Here is a 20,209-nt window from a genome sequence, read left to right on the forward strand (position 1 = left end):
CCCGATCTCTTCCTCCCAGAAGTTGTGTGCGCATGCAGACCTTCCCATTCCCTAATACCTGAGTCTCCAATTCCCCCCACTCATGCCAGGAGCTCTGTGGGTGCCCACATTCCCTCCTCCCATAATCTCCCACACACATCAGGGTTCTTCCCCCACCACCATTTCTCTTCCCTAGATATCAGGGTCCCCCATTCTTCCTCCCCATGCCAGGGGCTGTGTGCACACTCCCATTTCTCCCTAGTCACTCCCCTCCCCCCAACACACTCCTAGTTATTTGTCTTTTTTCTGTCTGGGTGATAAATCATGGAGGCATGGAGTCAACATGTTAAGCTCTGTTGTGAGGAGGGGCAGAGATGAGCTGGAGTATTGTTATGCTGGAAGGAGTTAATGGATGCAATCAACCAGTTATTTGATCTATAGACAACTGCAGAGGTGATTGCAACTGTGGCTATGCTAATCAAATGGCTGACATACATGCACCCACACTTTTTCCCTTTTCAGTTTTCTGATTTTCTGCAAAAACAGGGTTCTGCCCACTGATTCCTAGAACTTTCCTTTTATGCAGTGTAGTTGTAGCTGTGTGGGTCTCAGGATATTAGAGAGCGAAGGTGGGTGTCGTAATTGTCTCTCTCACCAACAGAAGTTGGTCCAGTAAAAGATATTACCTCAGCCACCTTGTCGCTAGATCTTTTCTTGATCTTTGGAATTGATCAGATGCAGCATTCAAAAGTTACTGTTTTACATAAAGAAAGACAGACAATTAGCAATGCCATCACTCAATTTGTAAGGCCTTCACAAACTCAGTAGTTAAGGTATTAATTGGTTTTTGGACTTCCTGAACTTTAGTTCTCACAATTTTTTTGTCAGCTATCAAATAATTTGCAAATAACATTTTTCATTGTTCAACCAGCATCACAAGATAACAAAACGAGCAGGTTTTAGTTCTCACTGAGTTCATTTTGGGCAATGTTTTAAGAAAGAGGCCTCATGTCCATTCCCAAATGCACACACCGAAGTGCACCAGTGTCCACATTCTGACATCATTGCTAGCAAAGATTATTTTATTATTCAAAACAATATTTTCCAAATCCCACACTGTCTTCTTGTTCCACCCTCTAAAACCCAGTAGGCATGAGCACATGGAGTTAAGCATGATTAGGAAAAGGAAGAATCCCCAAAGAACACCAGTTGAGCATTTTGGCCCGCAGTAGACCTCACTTAAATCATTTTTCAGATATTAATTGTTTATGGATCTGGCATTAGAATTTTGCCCTTAGGTTCAACCTTGGCTCAGCCTCAGTTAATGAGAATTAAGCAAGCACATTCCTAGCCAAAGAGAGATGGAAGATTCCACAACTAACGCCTACCCGCGAAGAGCCAGGATCATGTTATAATTCCTGCCTCTGTTTTCAAAATTATCACTGGAGTATCTCTATGGAACTATTATACTTGTACCATTAACCCAGATTAAAAGCTTCTTACCAGCACTAGCAACACAGGGCTGCATTCCTAAAATTGGAGGGTGTAGACCTGCATTCAAAAAAAATTCTGTTTGCAGGTGTGTGCACCTAAATCTTTGGGCACATTTACAGCAATTGTATGCACAAACCAGGCCATTACCTGTAGAAATGGCTACTTGGCACCTCCATAGTAGTTTACAAATGTATTTTCCCCATTTTCGTATTCATTTTCAGTAAACATTTCTGCACATACTGATGATCTTTTTTGGTGCACTTTATTGGTGCAGAGACTTCCCATGTCCAGTATTTTAAAAAATTGGCCCTGTAACACTAGGAGTTCAACAGGAACAATCCCCCTCACAATAGAATACTTGCCATACTTAGCTCTGCGGTCATGATCTTGCAGTGTTTATGAGTGCAAAATGCTCATTCAAGTCAATGAAAGTCATGGTTGTGCAAGATCTAGAGGATGGGTAAGCACTCAGTGACTCAAGCACCTTTTACCTTGTACACCTCACTGATGCAGGTTAATGACCAAGACCAGTTCATAGTGGTTTTTGGAATGTTTACAACATTTTTTCCCTTAAAGTCCAACATTACTTAAGATTTTATACAAATAAAATTCTGATTTTTCAATTTGTTTGCATTGCTCGCAGGTTTATTTATATTTATATTCCACTGTGCTATGAAAGAAAATGTTCAGAAACAATGGAGGAGGCATCTCTGCTGTGGCAGATTCCGACTGGCCGACAACTCAGGTAAAAAAGAGCATGCCCATTTCATGGCTCCATTTCTTAGGTGCAGAAGAAGACTGGAAAAGGCCAAAAATACAGCGTGGTGTTTTGTACTTAACACAGTGTAGGCTACAGATGTGGAAAGAGTAAGGAACATGATGATTCATAGTTTATCTCTATAATAATGATTGCCCAAGGATTATTCACAAAGCACTCCATACAAAAATCCCCAGTCCTCTCTTTAAATTTTTCAGTGAAGCTGGCTGATAAATTTTATAATGCTGTAAAGTCCCTTTCCCTTATGTATGATGGACTTGTGCCAGGCCATATGATTCTGTGGGCTATCAGACTGATGTGGAGGGCATCATGGAGGTGCTTCACAAGAGCCGTATGCTGAACTGCTCCGAGGAAGGGATCTTCCAACGCCTCATGTGTCCTATGTGCATTCCAGCTCTTTCCTCCCTCCCCCCACACCAATATTATAGCCATAGAGACCACACTAGCCAGAAGAGATTTACCAGGGGCAGAGTGAAAGAGGCATGCGCCCGCCCAGAAATTGATGTCCCTTTGTAAAAACAAGATCTCAAAGTGATAGGCAATGTGGGGACCCCTTGTGGGAACTTGTTGCTGCTGCTGCTGCCCATCGCAAACAACTATTGATTCAGGCCTTCCACAAGCACAAAAGCCACTTCACAATTTGTTGACAATATTGGACCAGTTCTTCAGCTGGTGTAAATCAGCATAGCTCCACCCAAGTCACATTAACATGCCATATTTGTACATACTCTCATAAATATTAGTTTTCCTGTTTAAGCCAAAAATCCATTGCCTGACCTAAAGATGTGCAGTGAGTTGCAGCAATGCGGATGCTTTACATTTTTGCTTACATAATGCTTGTTCACAAAGCAAGGGTCAGAGCTTCACCTGGGGTAAATGAGCGTTCTGTGTTACCACACAGACATGAGCAACTGAGTGCAATGCCATTTTTTCCTAATTACTTTAATGCCGGCAGGTGACGCATCCTCAGTGTAAACTGTGCTGCACCTTATATTGCCATTTCATATTAAAAAAATCCTGAAATCAGGGCTAACATGAACTAGGAAAGAAACATTAATTCTGAGCAGACCTCCAGACTATTTCATGCAATCAGTTTCCAACTTTCATGCTGTAACTCATGAATGGGAACCTGCAGACAGACCAAATTATTTCCAGATTTTTACACTGCTCTTGGATGGCCTTTGGGGGCTGATAGCAATAAAAGTTTGAAGGATTCAAGGACTTCAGTGGTGGTACTTTATGTGGTGTTATTACTTCTCATATTTACCAACTCTTCCCTGCTGGCTGGTTTGTTAGGGAGGGACAGGCTGACACTGTTGGCATCTGGAAGAGTATGGTACAAATCAAATAAGATTTTAAAACATGAGCTGGTTAAAATGAACCTTAGAACATGATCTGATCAAAAATCGACATGCCACAGCTGGCACAAAAACAGTAAAATTCACCCTACTGCAGAGAGGCAAGATAAAACCCTGCTGCTTAAATAAACCATGCATTCAAGGCTTAAGCAGGACATAGATCTTTGCTCGGGCCCCTCTGCATGTGGATTAATTTTCTCCCAGAAGAATAAATTAGAATAGTAAGAACAACAAAAGGACCAAGGACTGGAAACTAACCTTACATGCAGGTACACATTGTAATATGTTTTGTAAAATTAGTTGTTAAATTTATTCCTGTATGTACTAATTTTGAAACATACATTATGATGTTTTGAATGTCAATTTTCTAATAAAATTTAATTGTGAAGTAACTTTTTGCCCTAATCTGGGGGCGGAGGGGTGGAAACCGAAGGAAGGATTGTTTGTTTGTTTTATTTATATCAATGCAAATGAGATGCAAATTTATCATTTAAAATTATTGCATTCAAATTTATGTTATTATTATTATGTCATCAGTGTGTCAAATACTGTACACATATATAGGAGAACCATGGTCCAAATTAAGCGGTACAAAGCAGCTCTGGATCTAGCAGATCCAGCTCCCTAATGATTCCTCTGTAGTAGAGAATCCCTGGATGGAGTAGCCACTGTAATGGCTCCCTCATAGCCCTTCTCCTGGATCCCTCAGCACAGATGGTGTGGCTCAGGCAACCTCAGACCCCAACAATCCCTTGCTGCTGGAACGTCTCCTTTGGGCCTTAGGTAACTGGGTGCAAAATAGAATCCAGCTATCCAGTTCCAGAATTGCAAGAGTGCAAAGGTGGCTAAAAGTCACCTTGGTTCTTCCTCACTCCACTCTTGCACCCATGGTGGACCAGCCCAACAGTCCTTGCCCAACAGATCTTACAGCCTAAGATTTAAAATTATGGAGAGCATTGGTCGTATATGCTTGTAAACCACATTTCTATGCATTGTTCTTTTTTGTCATAAAAAAGAATAGAGACCTGACTGTGTATTCCTTATGCACCCAAACCTGGTACTATGGGGCCCCACTCCCTTGCTGTGGTCTCTTAGTAATACCAAAATTCTAATAAAAAATAGTTGTTGTTTTTGTTAATTTTATAAGAAGAAGAAAGTTGAAAATACCGTTTTAACTACCCCATGAACCAGTTTTAACCGTACCTAGAAAGTAGAAATATCAGCTAGTGTTCTTTTTTGTAGTCCTTTATAAGAAAGTAAAGCATCTTGAACTAGTCCTTCTGTTTTCTAAAGAATAAAAAATGTCACCAGACAAGAACCAGAGCAGGCCACTTTGTTATAAGTAATGTAAAAAGAGCTTCTGATGCTTGGAAATTAAACACTTGCGAGACGCAGGAGTTATGTACTGACAGAAATAAAGGAATTTAAAAATGCTTACTCATTTTCAGATTGGAGCAAGACAGCAACTAATATTATAAAGAAAAGCTCAGACAATCTTGGGAAATCCTTGTCCTCCAGTTCTATTGGCTCCAACTCAACCTACTTGACATCCAAATCTAAATCCACTTCAAATACGTACTTCAAAAGAAACAGCCATACAGGTGAGTCATTCCTAGCACAACAAATTGCAGTGCTTCAAATGGTGAATATTTACGTTGGCACACTAGGTACGCCAGTGACTTGTGTTACCTTCATGTATAAAAGAGGTCACTGAGTTGAGGTGAACTGAGCATTTAAAAAAAGTTTACTGTTTATTAGTTTTTAGTTTATTGTTTAGTAAGGACTGTCATGATAAGGCAGTATTCATGAACTATGGTATATATCTAATCTGTTACTTTTATTGTGGTACACAAATTATATTTAATAAAAATAATATTTAGCTCTTATATAGCACTTTTACCCAAAGATTTAGAAGAAGGTAAGTAGCAGTCCATTTTACAGAAATGGAGGCACAGAGAGATGAAGCAGCTTTCCCAAGGTCACACAGCAGACTAGAGGCAGAGTTGGGACTAGAAATCACATCTTCTGAGTCCCACTCCAGTCTGCTGGACACTGGGCCAAACTGCCTCTGATTTAACTGGGCTACATTTATGATAAAAAGGTAAGTGGAAGTTATCTGGTAGTTTGATAATACTGTGTTGACAGAATATACACAGTTTTCCTGCTTGTACAAATAGCATATAATATTTACTACAAGGCTGTTCAGATGTCATGTGTGTAATAAAAAGGACCATCTATTTAATCTTCCATTCACACAAAATAATCATGTACTTATTTCAGGAACATTTTAATGATACCCAAACAATGGAACAATGATCTGAAGGCTTATGTGCTCATATTTGTTTGGGATTATATTTCAGAGAAGCCTATAAACCAAAGTGATTTTTCCATTGAACTTCTGTTAACCAATGCCTCCACTGATAGCTTTCTGCATAGGACAAATGTTCTCAAGAAATATCCTTCTAAGATATAATGAAAATCAATGTTCACATATGTTTAATGCAGTCGTTAAAAGGGATCTGTTTATTTGCTTCAAAAACAATCTATTAGATTCACTCATTTAAATGATCCTCTCCTGTGTGAATAATTTCAAAAATACAGATGTGGATTAAATGAATTGCCTAGAAGGGACCACCAGACTTTTTATAAAACTAAATGAATTTCACCGATCCACAAGACAGGTTCCATTTCTGATACTCCAGTCTCCTTTCATGTGTAGATCTCCTACTGACAGCAGTTGAAGCTCTACACAAATATGAAGAACAGAGCATCAGAGTACGTGTGGTTTGCTGTGTGATTTGGAGAGGAGAATTTTGCCCACAGTCTGAAGTCACGTGGCTTAGTTCCCAGCATTACCTTCCTACTTCTCCTTACACATGGTTCATTCAGGTGGATTATAACTGGCTGGCTGGATCCAGTTTTAAAAATATCTATGTTGCCCTATGTTGCCCAAACAGTTAGCCAGTATTCAAGGCCTTGCAGGATTGTTTCCATTAGGAGGAGAAGTTAATAATATGAGTCAGGTATTTTACTGGTGTCATCTTATTTGCTTACAAACAAAAAGTCCTGTTTCCCTGAACACAATGGAAACAAACAACAGAGGGAAATGTCCTTGATCAGAAATCCCCCAGTGTGCCTGTCCAATGAACTCTGACTCCAGAAGCCCTGCCCTCCATCTCCTGTCATGGTCCCACTCACAACAAGCTTTCTGCTGGCTTTGTGCCTCTAACACCACAGTCTGCTAAACCAAACTCCTAGCACCTGTGATTGCCACTGGCAAACCCATTAGCTCACACTGCTGAGCACTGACTAGCTACGCAGCCCATCGCCTTGGGCAGTTCCCACCTGTTTCCAGCTGCCTTTACTATGTAAAAGGGGTTTGTTCATTTCAGTAAATGTGCTGCTATTATGTTGCTACTGCCGTGTCAACTCAGCAGATAGTAACTGGTCACATTCTCCAGTTCCCTACTAATCGTATTATACATGTGTCAAATTGTATATGTAATAGAGTCGTGTACACCTCCCTGTGGTTCAACCCACAGCATATTCTCAGTTCAGTGTGTGGTACTGTTGACATACAATTCCCATTTATGCTAATGACAACTGAGCAGTTAGAGCCCTATACAGCAGTTTTACACCAACACGTCTTATTTGTTGGATCACAGCAAACCCATGCTTAAAGATAAAAACGTATTTAAAATTAAACACAATTAAATGATTTGCTAAATTAGGGCCTTTGTATTGTGCTAGCAATTAGAGCATGCCTGATCATGCGTTTTCACTATTCTTAACATTTCTGTAGTGCAATCTTAAAAACAAAATGGATTAATGCATTAACAAGAGAAAAAAATGTCCCAGATAATAAAATGTATGTAGAAAGAGGAAGAATAATAATGTAAAAAGACCAAACAAACGTCTTATACCTTCAAACACATTGGGAGACTATCCTTTTGGAATCATGATCAAGTCAGATACTAAATATTTTTTAACCTTTGGCAAAATTCTCCTCTCAGAACCGTAGTGCAGATCAAAACTCAACATTCTGCTCTTCCTACATGAGCCTATCCCCCATTAACAGTAGTCAGAGTCTTCTGCATGCAGTGAGATGAGGACATCAGATGAGAGGTTCTGAAATGAGCTGAGAATGTTGTCCACATAAGGGAACAACACTAAACGATGTTTTTATTGCTCAAACTAGTTTCTTATGCCCAAGGAACAACTCACAATTAAAAACATGTAAGTAAACTACACTAGAAGAAAAGTCATAGAGTTTTATGTACTTTGCCAGTGGAACCTGCACTTCAAGACCTTGGTGTCAGAAAAATTCTATTAAAAGGGTGGTTACAACAACACAAACCTGCCACTACCCTTATTTGCACAAAGGGCTGGCTGTGAATAAGATGTGGCCAAAGACCCAAGAGAAGAGCTGACTCAGCACATTCCCTGAGCAGCTTCCTTTGGATACCAGAAGAACTGAAACTTAAAATAATCTTTCTCTTCATTGAAATTCTTGGCAGTACTATTACCATATGTCTTTTGGAGGGAAACTCCTCAAAGGAACAGCTGCACTGTGGACAGCTGGTATTATAATTGCTCCTCCATCATCCATGGCCATCAATTAAACCCATAGGCCCCAATTCAGAAAAGCATCCTCACTCAGGAAAACACTTAAGCATATGCTTAACGTTAAGCAAGTGATTAAGTGCTTCCTGGTTAGGGATGGACTTAATTACGTGTTTCAGGGCTCTCCTGAAACGGGTCATAGATGGTAATGCAATCATTTACTGGACATTACAGAGGCACCAAAATATTTTGTGTTCTTTTTAATTGTATTATAGTGATTTCCTTTTCCCCAGGCCTTTTTATTTCACTTTCTTTTCTACCTGTGACACTCTAAAGTAATTTTGCCTGGATCCAGTTTTTCAGATATCTACATTCCTTCTCAAACCAGCTTTCTTGGCATTAAAAAATAATTCAGAGCTTAGTTTTGATCCATTTGGTTCAGATTTTGCCCAGCTAATCTACTCAAATTGGTATCTTGGTGAATCTATAAACATTTTTAGTATACAGTGTTATAGATGTATGTATTTGTAGCTGTTGAAAAAGGGGTAGTTGATCCCTGGAATTGACCCAGACATTCATATGTTTATGGTATAGATAATGTCTTCTAAGAACATTTCCTTATCAGAGGTGGAACGTTCCAGGTAAAGTGTGTATCATTTTTGTTGAATGCATGATTTCAACAGGGTGGAGGGGGAGACATTTGCATGAACTCCTAATCGACATAAAGGACTATTGCTAATCAGAAATACTGCTATTCTTCACTATACATCTTCTTGTGTCATTGATGCTGATTGGCTGTAATTCAAAGGGCAAGTGTGCTTCAAACACTGATTCTCTATACTCTGCATGGAGCATGGGGTAGCTGAAAGATTATCCTTCTAGAAAACGTATGATGTCACAGCATTAATGTTCACCATGAGATGCCTGATAAAGAAAAATAACATTTTTTTAAAAGTACATTTGATAGCAAAAAGACCAAAAACAAACAAAAAAAGCACCTTACTGTCAAAAGTGATGTGATGAATTGCTAGATATATCACAGTACATTTCTAGAAGGAATAAATGTATAAAAGCTTATTCTAAGAAATTGTATCTCCATTTGGCCTATGGCCATTATAGAATTCAGTCTCTTAGCCAGTGGTTTTAAATATCTTTTAATTACATCAAAATTAAATCTGAATGACATATCATGTTTTTCAAATATACCTGGAAACTTGGTTGTGTATTACTACTCAGGTTTAGAATTTATTTTTTTAGTAATATGGACAAAAGAAATCATTTTCATGGGTTTTCAGAATCATGTTGCACAACTGTGATATGAGACTGACAGAAACAGGTCACGTGAAGCATTGAAAGATCATATATGCTGAAATATGGGGTGAAATACTAACTCCACTGCTATCAATGGCAAAACTCGCATTGACTTCGATGAGTCCAAGATTTTATCCATAGGGTCTAATCCAAAGCCCACTGAACTCAACTGAAAGACTCCCACTGAATCCTGTGAGCTTTGGCTAAGTGTATAAAGTATAAAAAATGTTTTGGGAAATATGAGTTATGTTTAATGATGCTGTGTGAATATGTGTGATCATATTTTGGGTACTGATAGTCTTCCCTAGTACACAAGAATTTATTTTAAACACCTTTTAAACAAAATAAATAGAAAAACCTCAATATGTAAAACCATTGGCTAGTGATTAAATGAAATTGAAGAACACATTGTACCCAGCCATTTGCAGTAGTACAAGGAGTTATTTGCTATAATTCATTGGCCATTTTCACCTGCTTTAAAGAAATATCATTCCGATATGCCTTAAACTGCCTTTTCCTTTGTGAAGCTGTTGATTTCCCACTCTGCAATCCATTTCTCTTTTACATATATTTCAAGCAGCATTTCATATTGTAAAACTTCTTTATGAGAACTATAGCTTGGTACATCATTACATCTTTTTTTTTTAAACTTGCATTTTCATTTTGTTTTCCTTGGTGAGCAGTATATTTCTCTTATATAATATTTTATATAAAACTTATTCTAATATTAATATAATAAAATACACTGTTTTTTAAAAATGAAATTCCCTTTTATAGAGGAATTAACTGAAGGTGGTTTTACTGGTTGCATAGGGGGCCAGCAGTGGAGAGCATTGCTTCATGGAACTATCCATCTTGTTATCCAACATTGTGCTAGGTCATATTAGACTTGGGTTAAAAGAGAGATTCTGATCCCACTGAGGAAGTTGGAAGAGATCAGGGCACTCATTAATACAGTCTTCTTGGGGAAAAGGGAGGTAATGATTGTGAACTACAAGAATGCTCCCTCCTGGCCAAACTCAGAACAGCAACAATGTTAGCCACAGAAATGGATGCTTGTCCTCTCTGTGTGAAGACAAGTACGCTACTGGAGGAGGCTATATGAGAGAAGAATACAGAGCTAAAGGTGGCAGTTGTGGAGATACTCAAGACCCTCTTTGAGACAGCCTTCATTGGTATCAGATGAAGTGGAGAAAGATGATCCACATAGCAGAAGCAAAATATTTTCTCCTTATATCTGAGTACTCAGATGTACCTGAGTCACCTGTGTAAAATGAAGTTAAAAGGCCACCTAGAGCTTTATACAATCTCTTTTTTGACTGCCCTTGCAAACCAACTTGGGTATGTGGTGATGATAATGTAAGGAGTGGCTATCAGAAGTTTTACTAACATCATCAGAAACACTAGGATGTGGATTTTTGAAAATGAAAGGGAAAATAGAGTGAACTGTCTTGGTTTTTCTTCTCCCCTGCTTCATGCTTGGTTTAGAGCACATGAAACATAAAAACAGTTTTCCACATCTGTTTAGAGCCACAAACCGCTAACATAGCTCCTCAGCTCTCCTTGTATTCTCTATGTGCTAGGAAGTCAAACTGATACAATTGTAAGAACCAGACCAGTTTCAAAATCTTCTCATCTACTTTTATTTGTAGTTATCTTCTACTGCTTTCTGTGATTGCTTTTGTTGTATTATTTGAGAACTGTTTAACTTTTATGATTCATACTATCAAATTATTTTCCCTAGCATTTTCAACTATTTCATTATTTGATTCAGTGGGGTGCCATTTACCAAATGTTACCAAAGCAATGCTTGCATCACCCCATATCCTGTAATATTGTAATACCCAGGCAGCCTTTTTAATTTGCTAGTTCCACAAACTAATATACCAAGGTACAATAGGATCCAATTACAGCATAAGCAAGAGGGGTGAAGGGAATAGAGTCAGGAGAGGACTGAGCAGAGAAGCTAGCATTCCAGATATGTGGGTTAGAATATGTAGAATTTAGGCTATTGCATATAACTGAAAGGAAAATAAAAGGTGTAATATCAGGCTATTGAGTGGCTGTATCAAAAAATCAGCAGGGCAATATAATTGAAAAAATAAATGATACTTATAGTGATGTAGAGGAGGATTGCCTGCAGTTGACAAATCTGGTAAATAATAAGCCTGTTTTAAAAGCCCTAATTTCCTGTTCCTGTTTCTTTTCTCCTTCCTAGATAATATTTTTGTTGACAAGCCTTCATCAATATTTGTCCAAGTGGCTGAAGAGCAGACACCAATCATCCCTGTCCATCAGGTTATTGACAAGGTCAAAGGGTACTGCAGTGCTCACTCTGACAACTTCTATAAAAACATTATCATGTCAGACACGTTCAGCCACAGCACAAAGTTCTGATTGGGTTTCTGAACTTCTGAACCAAAGAAAGACAACATACAGCCTGGAGATTCTAAACAATGGAGGTCTTGGCGACCGAGTGGGGAGAACTATTACCAGATTTAGTAATTTTCCCCACTTTATATTGTCATCCTCTTAACATCTTCTTCTCAAAGAAAGGTTTATTCCCCCTTTAAGAGAGTTAGTCATTTTCCTGTACATGGGAAATACGTGATGACAGTTTCTCACCATGAAATAAAGACTGTTTTCAAAGACCAACTGTATGCCAGCCGACAGGATACCTGGACAACTCATTTAGGTGTGATCCTATGTATATCTTTGCAAGACTGAAGAAAATCCATAAGCCCATCTTTAAATAATGTCAAGTCTGAAGGGTACCAAGACTTGGGTCTATTAGATGTAACAGAAAAAATGTCCTACAGTACACACAAGCTCTTGGATGCAGCTTTCTTTGTTGTTTGTTCTTTGTTATATTCTTACCGTATTTGTTAAACTCTTGCTATTTAGGTGTCCATTTTCCACAGGTGAGGAAAGCCCTAACTCCAATGTCAAAGGGTTATTTTGACCAAATGAATAAATAAATCTGCAGGGCTAACCACACAAAGGAAATTGGATCCAAATCTTGCATGCAAAAACTAACGTATAAACTCTGGGCCACACTCCATCCATGTGCACAGCAAAGCATTTATCACATACATGTGCACCAGGATTTATTTGCTGATAAGGGTGTGCCAGCCACTGATAACCCTCCTGCAAATGATAAACCCATGTCTGTGTGTGTGTGGTTTCAATTGATGCAGCATCAGTAAATAAGATAATTCCAGACTTTACAGAAAGTCAAATGTTTCAATAATCATTGTTCATTACATACAAAAAGGCAACACCTCCCATTGTAACCACTACACTGGTATGTGTGATTCCCCCGCTGACTGCTCATGTTGGTCAAGTGAAATGGAAGTCATTGGCATGTACATTCATAGCAAATATTACAAAGGACCCCATACTGTGCGAATCATACAGTGCTATAAAATTTATCAGTTACAATACCTCACAGATCCCTTCTAAACCCACTGGTTAGCTTGTCCATTTTCTACATTGTGGCCATAACGCATGTCTTTCACATGACATTGCAATTTATGAAGGCTCTAAAGATCACAGTACGTTACACAATAGCAGTCAGCATCTACATGTGCACTTGCAGCATCCATATCTTCAAGCTTTCCCCAACATCAGTCGATTACACTAAATATAGATCCGTGCTGTTTGAAATGAAATGGCCAAGCAAAATAAACTGAGCTCTATGTCGTTGTGCTATGTGGACAACTACACTGAGTTTTAAAGTGTGTGCAGAAGACAAAGCAGAACATAAAATACCTTACTTTTTCAAGCTATATAAGCATATCTCATGGTGCCATATGGTCATTTCTAACAGTATATCAAACATGCACAACTATTCTTGAAAATATGTAGAAAACCCATGCCAAACTGTGAAACACCTGTAAATGCACATTTTTATTTAAAATAGCAGTAATAGGGCTGGCCAGAAAATGTGATTTTCCATTAAAATTTCAAAAGAAATGTAAAACACAAATTTTTACATCCCAAAAATGGCCATTTTTTCATCAAATTATTTTACTTAAAAATTTCAACCAGTTTCAACTTCCACAAACCATTGGTCTGATGTTATCCAGATATTGATACTCAGCTGAAAAGCAGTTTGATGTTCAGTAACAGGGTGTCTGGATTTGTATCTTTATGACCTCTTTGCTTCCACTCTTGTGTACAAAGATCATTTTATTTTATGACCACACAAATGGAATATTTTCCTTAGCTACAAACATCTTGATCACTGTGGGGGAGAAGTATGTTTTAATCACATTCAAGCCAGAAACACTGTTGTGAAGTAAAGTTCCTACAAATAACCTGATCAAGCCTTTTTTTTATGTTAGAGCAAAATCCTTACATGACCATATAAACTAAATTCATCCTTATTGACTTCAAATGTAATTACGCGAGGGATGAATTTGGTCAGATACTTTTATCATGGGAAAGAATTTAGGAAAAACTTATGTATGACCATTTATAGAACTTGTATATTATCAGCCCACCTGTCTCGCTGCAGTAGCTAATAGCAGTCAAATAGTAGCTTACTGTGAGATTTCTACCTGCCTAGAATGTTCTATAGTGAAGAGAAGGAAAAGAAAAAACTTCTGGAAACTGAGGAATTAATGAAACATGATAATTCAATAAAATATAAAATAAAGAGTAAAAGAAGTATCCTGGCTGAAGCCTAGCTGTAACCTAACCAACAGATTAATGTTCAGCTGCCTATATTTTTGCTAAATTAAGAATTTTCTCTTTTTTACTACCATGTAGTAGTCTTTAACTATCTATGTTCTTGAATGCTCTCACTTTTGCAATATAAAACCTCTAGTTTTTTGTTGACATAAAGTAACCTCCCTTGTATATATTTATTTATTTGTGAGGTTAAATATGTCAATATATATTTTAGCTCCATAATCTGTCCTTGTTATTTTAAGATTCTGCTTCATCATAGGAGGAGAGGGAAAGAATAGTCTCTCATATTGTTTCCAAACATCTTGTGAAACAATTTACTATAGTTGTATCTTTTATCAATATGAAGGGAAATAGTGTAATTTGAAATACTAGTCAGTGGAAGTTAATGTAACTGATTGAAAGTGGAAAGAAATATTTTTCAAATAAATATTCATGGTGTTAGTGTTATGAAGAATTAAAATATTTTAATAATGAATGGGTTTTTTTCTTTCTTGAAGTTCGATGGGAAAACATTATTTGGTGGAATGTTGGAAAATAACCTGCTGCTTATTAAATATGTGCTTTGGGGTTTGCTTAGTCAAAACTCTGGGAATATATCCAGCTCAGCAGGGAATGTATTTTGCAGAATTCAGTTTTTCTTGTTGTGATTAATTCAATGCCAAATCCAGTGAATGACTTAAAATTTATGCAGGGTCATTCATTTAGAGGCAACCCAGTTATACTGACACACTGAAAGGAAAACAAAAGTAGAAATGCTATACTATATGCTGCCATGGTATTTTCACAGGAGTATAAACAGATCATCTTAAATTCTGATTTACACCAAAGTAGTTAGTTATTAATCTACATTTGTTTCCAGTGGCAGTATTTGGGCCTTTAGTATGACTTCAACATGCTAGCAGGGCTTAAACTGGACCTCAGAATGTATAGTATTTTAACTAACCACTCTAAAATATTTTAGCCAATCATCATACCTCTTAGCCAAAACATATTATGAAAAGAGTCAAGTAGTTGGTGTGGTTTACCTGCAAAAGTTCTAATGGCAAGTTCAAACAGCAGAGAAATCCACTGAAATTTATTTAATCAGCAGAGAAAATGCATTTGCAATATATTAAAAACTAGGAGGATTTTTTAGAAAAGTGTTTTGACATACCCACGAACACTGATAGAATACCATCTTTTTCTGCCTGAAATATAATTATTGGGATTTGTTTTATTATAATGCAAAATGATATGAGCAATGCTGCTTTGTGTCTTTGTCACGCTCTGTAGCAAATGTTGCAGTTGCAAACATTTGCCATCATTTCGTACAGCCTACAAACTAAGCAAAGCAGCACAATTCATTCACTGGCAACCAACTAACAAAAAATAAATCATCTCAGACTTGAGTGAGTGGTAGATACAGGATTTTTTTTAAAAGAGAGAACACAAGCTTGAAGTAGTCAGTGAGACCCCCTAGTGTCATATACATGTTGTACTTGGTAGATTGCAGGGTTGCTACTAGCAGATCAGGCTTCTGTATCAGCTATGGTCTGGTTACAGAGCTACCTTCCCAGGGAGATACACCAGATGTGTTCACTATAAGAGCCTTTAAAGTACTGCCAGGAAAGGCTTTCTCGAGTTTAAGGTATGTTACATACATTCCGCCTACTGGCTGAACAGTATTATACAGTTTAGCATTCCATTACACCCAGAACTGCACAACAAACAAATGTATGTGGTAGTTTAGAGAGGAAGAGAAAATGTATTATCAATGACAATACTGAAAGAGGTGCGTGCACGTAAATACAGCAAACTCCCCCCGCCCAGGCGCTGCTCTTGCTTTGCGTGGGTAGACCCCTGCATCCACAAGGAACCCCATTGACTTCAATGGCACACTGTTAAAATGCAAAGGCCTGCCATTTTGGAGTGTCATGAAACACTGGGGCCTTTTCTCCTCATTCAGTTACTTATTTATGAAATATCACTAGCTATTTAATTTTAATCCTCTGTAAATGGCTTCCTACTATAAATGGCTTCCACCAAGGCAGAGGGCTTTGGCACGGGTGACTGTGACAATGACTGGAAGATAATCCTCCCAGCCAGCTTGTGGAACAGCAGTGAAGCTACGTCATGACCATTACTACAACTCTGCCTGTCGGAGCAGCTGTGTTCTTCTATGCTCCCTCAATTAAGGTTTTGGCCACCTGGTCAATATAGTTTACAGATCTAGTGGCTACTCCCTTGTACTGGTGGTATCCTTAACACTACTGTAGTGATCATTCAGTGCTTGCAAGAGAACTGCTTAATTCTGTAGCCCATTCCCAATGGCTGTGTGTAACAAGAGCATGACAGCTTCCCACCCAGTCTCTCTGTCTGGGAAGCTCTTCCAATAAAGGCACAGTCCCTAATACTACATCTTCCCTTCCCAGCCAAAATTTAATAACAATAACATAACCCACAATCACACATGCTTATAACCAACCTCAGACCTGAACTTGCTAACAATGTTCAGTTAGTCTTCAAGGTGCCTGCGCTGTCAGATGGACCTGTGGGCTCCCCTGGAACATCAGTACTACTACTGTCAGGAGGCAACAAAGCCACTTTTTCTAACTGTGCCATGTCCTTGGGTTCCATAGGCTCCACCCACTGGGATTCTTGCTTGTCTGAGACACACCTGGGCAAAAAAAGCACACTGAGTGCCCCTTGCTTCTGGGATTGGGAGCAATAGCCTCTTCCTCTGTGCCGTGTGTCCATCTGAGCTGACAACCACTATAATCACAGGCCAAACTCTGCTGTTTGCAACCACTGTTTCCCATCAGAGAGCTGCACAGCATCATTTGCATGCAGTGGTGACAGCACCTGGGCCCCCAGATCATATTGATTTTCCTTTTTGTTTTGCCTTATCTAGCGCTTTATACCCTAGTGACCCTGTCATAGGTTTCTAGCAGCAGAGGCAATCATGTTTTCTGTTGACCAAATTGTCACCAGCTGACAACTCCTGTTTCACTGGTGCTGTGCTGTAATTTAACAGTGCAAATAATGGATCAGAGTCTGATGGCACATCCTTTGCCACAACCCATTGGATTGGCGATAATGAGGACTAGTGGTTACATGTCTCAACCCATATGTCACTGCAATCTGCTTAAACTCATGTCCTCTAAATTGTGGCTCATTGTCAGACGTTACTATGTCATGTATACCATGTGTCACAAAAGAGATTTGCTATGTACAAATCAACTGTTTAGATGTATTTTCCAGTAAAGCTATGTCAGAGAAGTGAGAACAATAGTCTAGGACAAGTAGAGAGCTTTTTCCATCCAACATAAACTAATCCAGGGAGTCAATTTTTCCGATGCCACTTACATGGGCTCTTTTATTTAACTTCACCCGTACTTTTTGGCATATGTAACAAGCCTTAACAGCTTCCTCAATGTCACTGTTCATTTGAGGCCAGTTTAATGTGTTTTGGGCCCTTCTCTTGGCTTTTTCAATCTCTAAATAAGCTTCATGCATCCTCTTAAATGTATTTGCCCATGATACCAGAGGAATCACCATCCTGACGCCTTTAAACAAAATTCCATCTAGTAATGAGAATTGGGATTTGGGAATATGCTGTCCCAGCCATTCTATGCTAATAGCCCTAACTACTTTCTGCAGGGTCTCACGCTGCGCAGTAGCTCTGCCAATTGCAGTACACAGCTCATCTGAGACAGAACAGGTTTGGGGTTTTTTTTTAAATTATATTGACATGTACAAATATCTTTCTGTGGACTTTGCGCCACTGAACTTTTCAAAATGAGCTCTAGCCAGTGTCTGCAAGCACCGAATCTCTCTCAGGTATGTATTCCATGTGCAAATCAGACATTTGTTGCTGAAAAAATAAGCTCTTTATTCCCTGGGTGTTTGCCAGGCCCCTTTTGGCAGTGGCAATCACTGGTTTATGGTCAGTTTCAGTTAACACAGGCCTCCCATAAATAGAGACATGAAACGTTTTACACCCACATACTAAAGCAGAAGCCTCCTTCTTTATTTGAACATATTGACAATCAGTTTTTGTTCTAAGCCAGAGTCTCCAGTTTTGACCATTCTGTTGTAAGAGAACTATGCCAATACCCTCCATGGAGGCGTCTGAGGACAACTTAATTGTGGCTTACTGTCATGGTACCTCAGGACTGGGGCCTCTTTAATTAACACCTTCAGTTTTTCAAACACTTTAAGATTTGCATCCCAGGTCCATTGGACATCTTTGCACAGTAGCACACTGGTTGCTGGTTCAGGTAGCTAGATTTGGAACAAATTTCCCTACATAGTTCCCTGTTGCACAGAATCTTAAACCAGAGATAGCAAGTAAGACCAATTCTATGGGTTGGTGGTTAGGGCCCACACCCAGACATAGGAAGACCAAGGTTTAGTCCTCCTGCTCGAATGACCTATTAATTATTGAGCCAAAGTGGAACAGCTTCAACAGGAGAGACTGCAAGACACCTGCATCAGACAATCCCATAGCCCACTGGTTAGGGCCTGCATGTTAATGGTGAAAAAACCCTGTTCAAATTCCTTCTCTTCTGGCATATCATGCAAGACGTGACTTAGGCACCTGTTCTGAGCTGCCTTGACCCTTGCTATGGGTTGAGTTGAATGGAACCTTAATTTAATATTGCTGTAAGGGACAGTTACAAATCAACACCTAAAAAAAGGCCTAATAGAGTCTGCCCAGAAACTAGTACCATGTAAGCAGAGTGTTCAGCTGGGTACCGTTCTCACCAGCTGTGGGTGTGCATGTGAAAAAAGACACGTTTGGGGGGGGGGGGGTGGCAGACAAGAAACTGAGAGAGACTCAGAGGTGGAGCAAGAAAGCAAAGCGGCAGCCTGTAATCATGGTGTGATGCTGGGAGAGCCAAGAGAACGATTCTGGGACCAGGGTGGTGGCTGAAAGAAGGCTGGGCCTCTAAGCTGAAAAATGACCCCTTTTGTTTTTTGCATTTGGAAAAGGACTTTGTATAGTCCTTGTACATAAACAAAATTGCATCAAAGAAAACATTCAACTCCATCAATTTCTACTTCCAACTGGAATAGCCCAAGACCTTGAACTTTGGCTACCTGCTCGGGTCCTCTAAGTTGGCTGAGGAGGGGCTGCCACCTGTGGCTCACTAACAGAGAGAAGCACCTCCCTGCAGCCTGGACTTAGGTACTTAATTCTATAAGAGGGGCAAGGCTTAGGACACACCGTTGATGGCACCTCCCATTGGCTCCCTTTGGCAGCTCCCTGCCTAATATGCTGGCTTTTGTGAATGGCATTCAGGGCCCCCATATGGGGGGGAAAGGGTACACTTTACCCGGGAGGACCCGGCCTAAGGTGCAACCCCCATTACCATGAGGAAAACATTTTTCATGGCTCATGAGATTGTATGTATGGGATGAGGGACTATGGTATGTGTGTGGGAGGGGGCCAGTGTTACATGTTTGTACTGGGCCCGAAAAAATGCTTGGGCCCTGATGGCATTGTTAAGCACCCCTCTCTCCATTCAATGTATAGGAACCTAGGCCCTAAGGCTATGTCCATGTTGACGTTGGGTGTGGAGCATAGACATTGCATGATCTCCTAGCCTGGGTATAAGTAGCAGTGTAGGTAATGAGGCACTGCTTAGGTGAGGCAAGTCATGCCGGAACCCTAGGGTATGCATCCTACATAGTTCTTAACACGCCCAAGTGGTGCCTCCCCTATCTACACTCCTATTTTTAGCAGCATAGTGGCCACTGTCTTCCTGCTGCCAGAGCCTTTCCCCACTGCAGGGAAAGGCTCTCACAGCAGGTGTGGGGAAACAGCTTACCTTTCAGTGTGCTGTATAGCTCCATGGAGCCTACACACCACCACAAGTGTAGACTAGGCCTAATGCAGGCTTTGTGGATTCCAGTGATTTTTCACTTCAAAGCACCTCAGTTCCCACTGCTTGGATGCTTGCTAGAGCTCTGCTTCACGCTGTGTCTGGTTCCAAATGGCTGTGCATAACAAGAAGTGTTTCACTGTGCCCCATCCACGCATACTGGC

The 20,209-nt window shown here is 39.5% G+C and overlaps 1 protein-coding gene across 1 annotated transcript in view; it reads left to right on the top strand.

Annotated features, from left to right (window-relative positions):
- The window catches only part of ADGRG6 (adhesion G protein-coupled receptor G6), a 155,327-nt gene extending 140,680 nt beyond the window's left edge, over positions 1-14,647 (top strand). The window contains exons 23-25 of the mRNA XM_067542342.1: positions 2,117-2,218; positions 5,058-5,210; positions 11,702-14,647. Coding sequence (XP_067398443.1) covers positions 2,117-2,218; positions 5,058-5,210; positions 11,702-11,880 — 434 coding nt within the window. The 3' untranslated portion in view covers positions 11,881-14,647. The remainder of the gene's footprint in view (positions 1-2,116; positions 2,219-5,057; positions 5,211-11,701) is intronic.
- The last annotated feature ends 5,562 nt before the right edge of the window (positions 14,648-20,209 follow it).

The sequence above is a fragment of the Emydura macquarii genome, unplaced genomic scaffold (genome assembly GCF_026122565.2).
Source record: "Emydura macquarii macquarii isolate MOO-44397 ecotype Brisbane River unplaced genomic scaffold, CSIRO-AGI_Emac_v2 contig_705, whole genome shotgun sequence".
Taxonomy (NCBI): domain Eukaryota; kingdom Metazoa; phylum Chordata; order Testudines; family Chelidae; genus Emydura; species Emydura macquarii.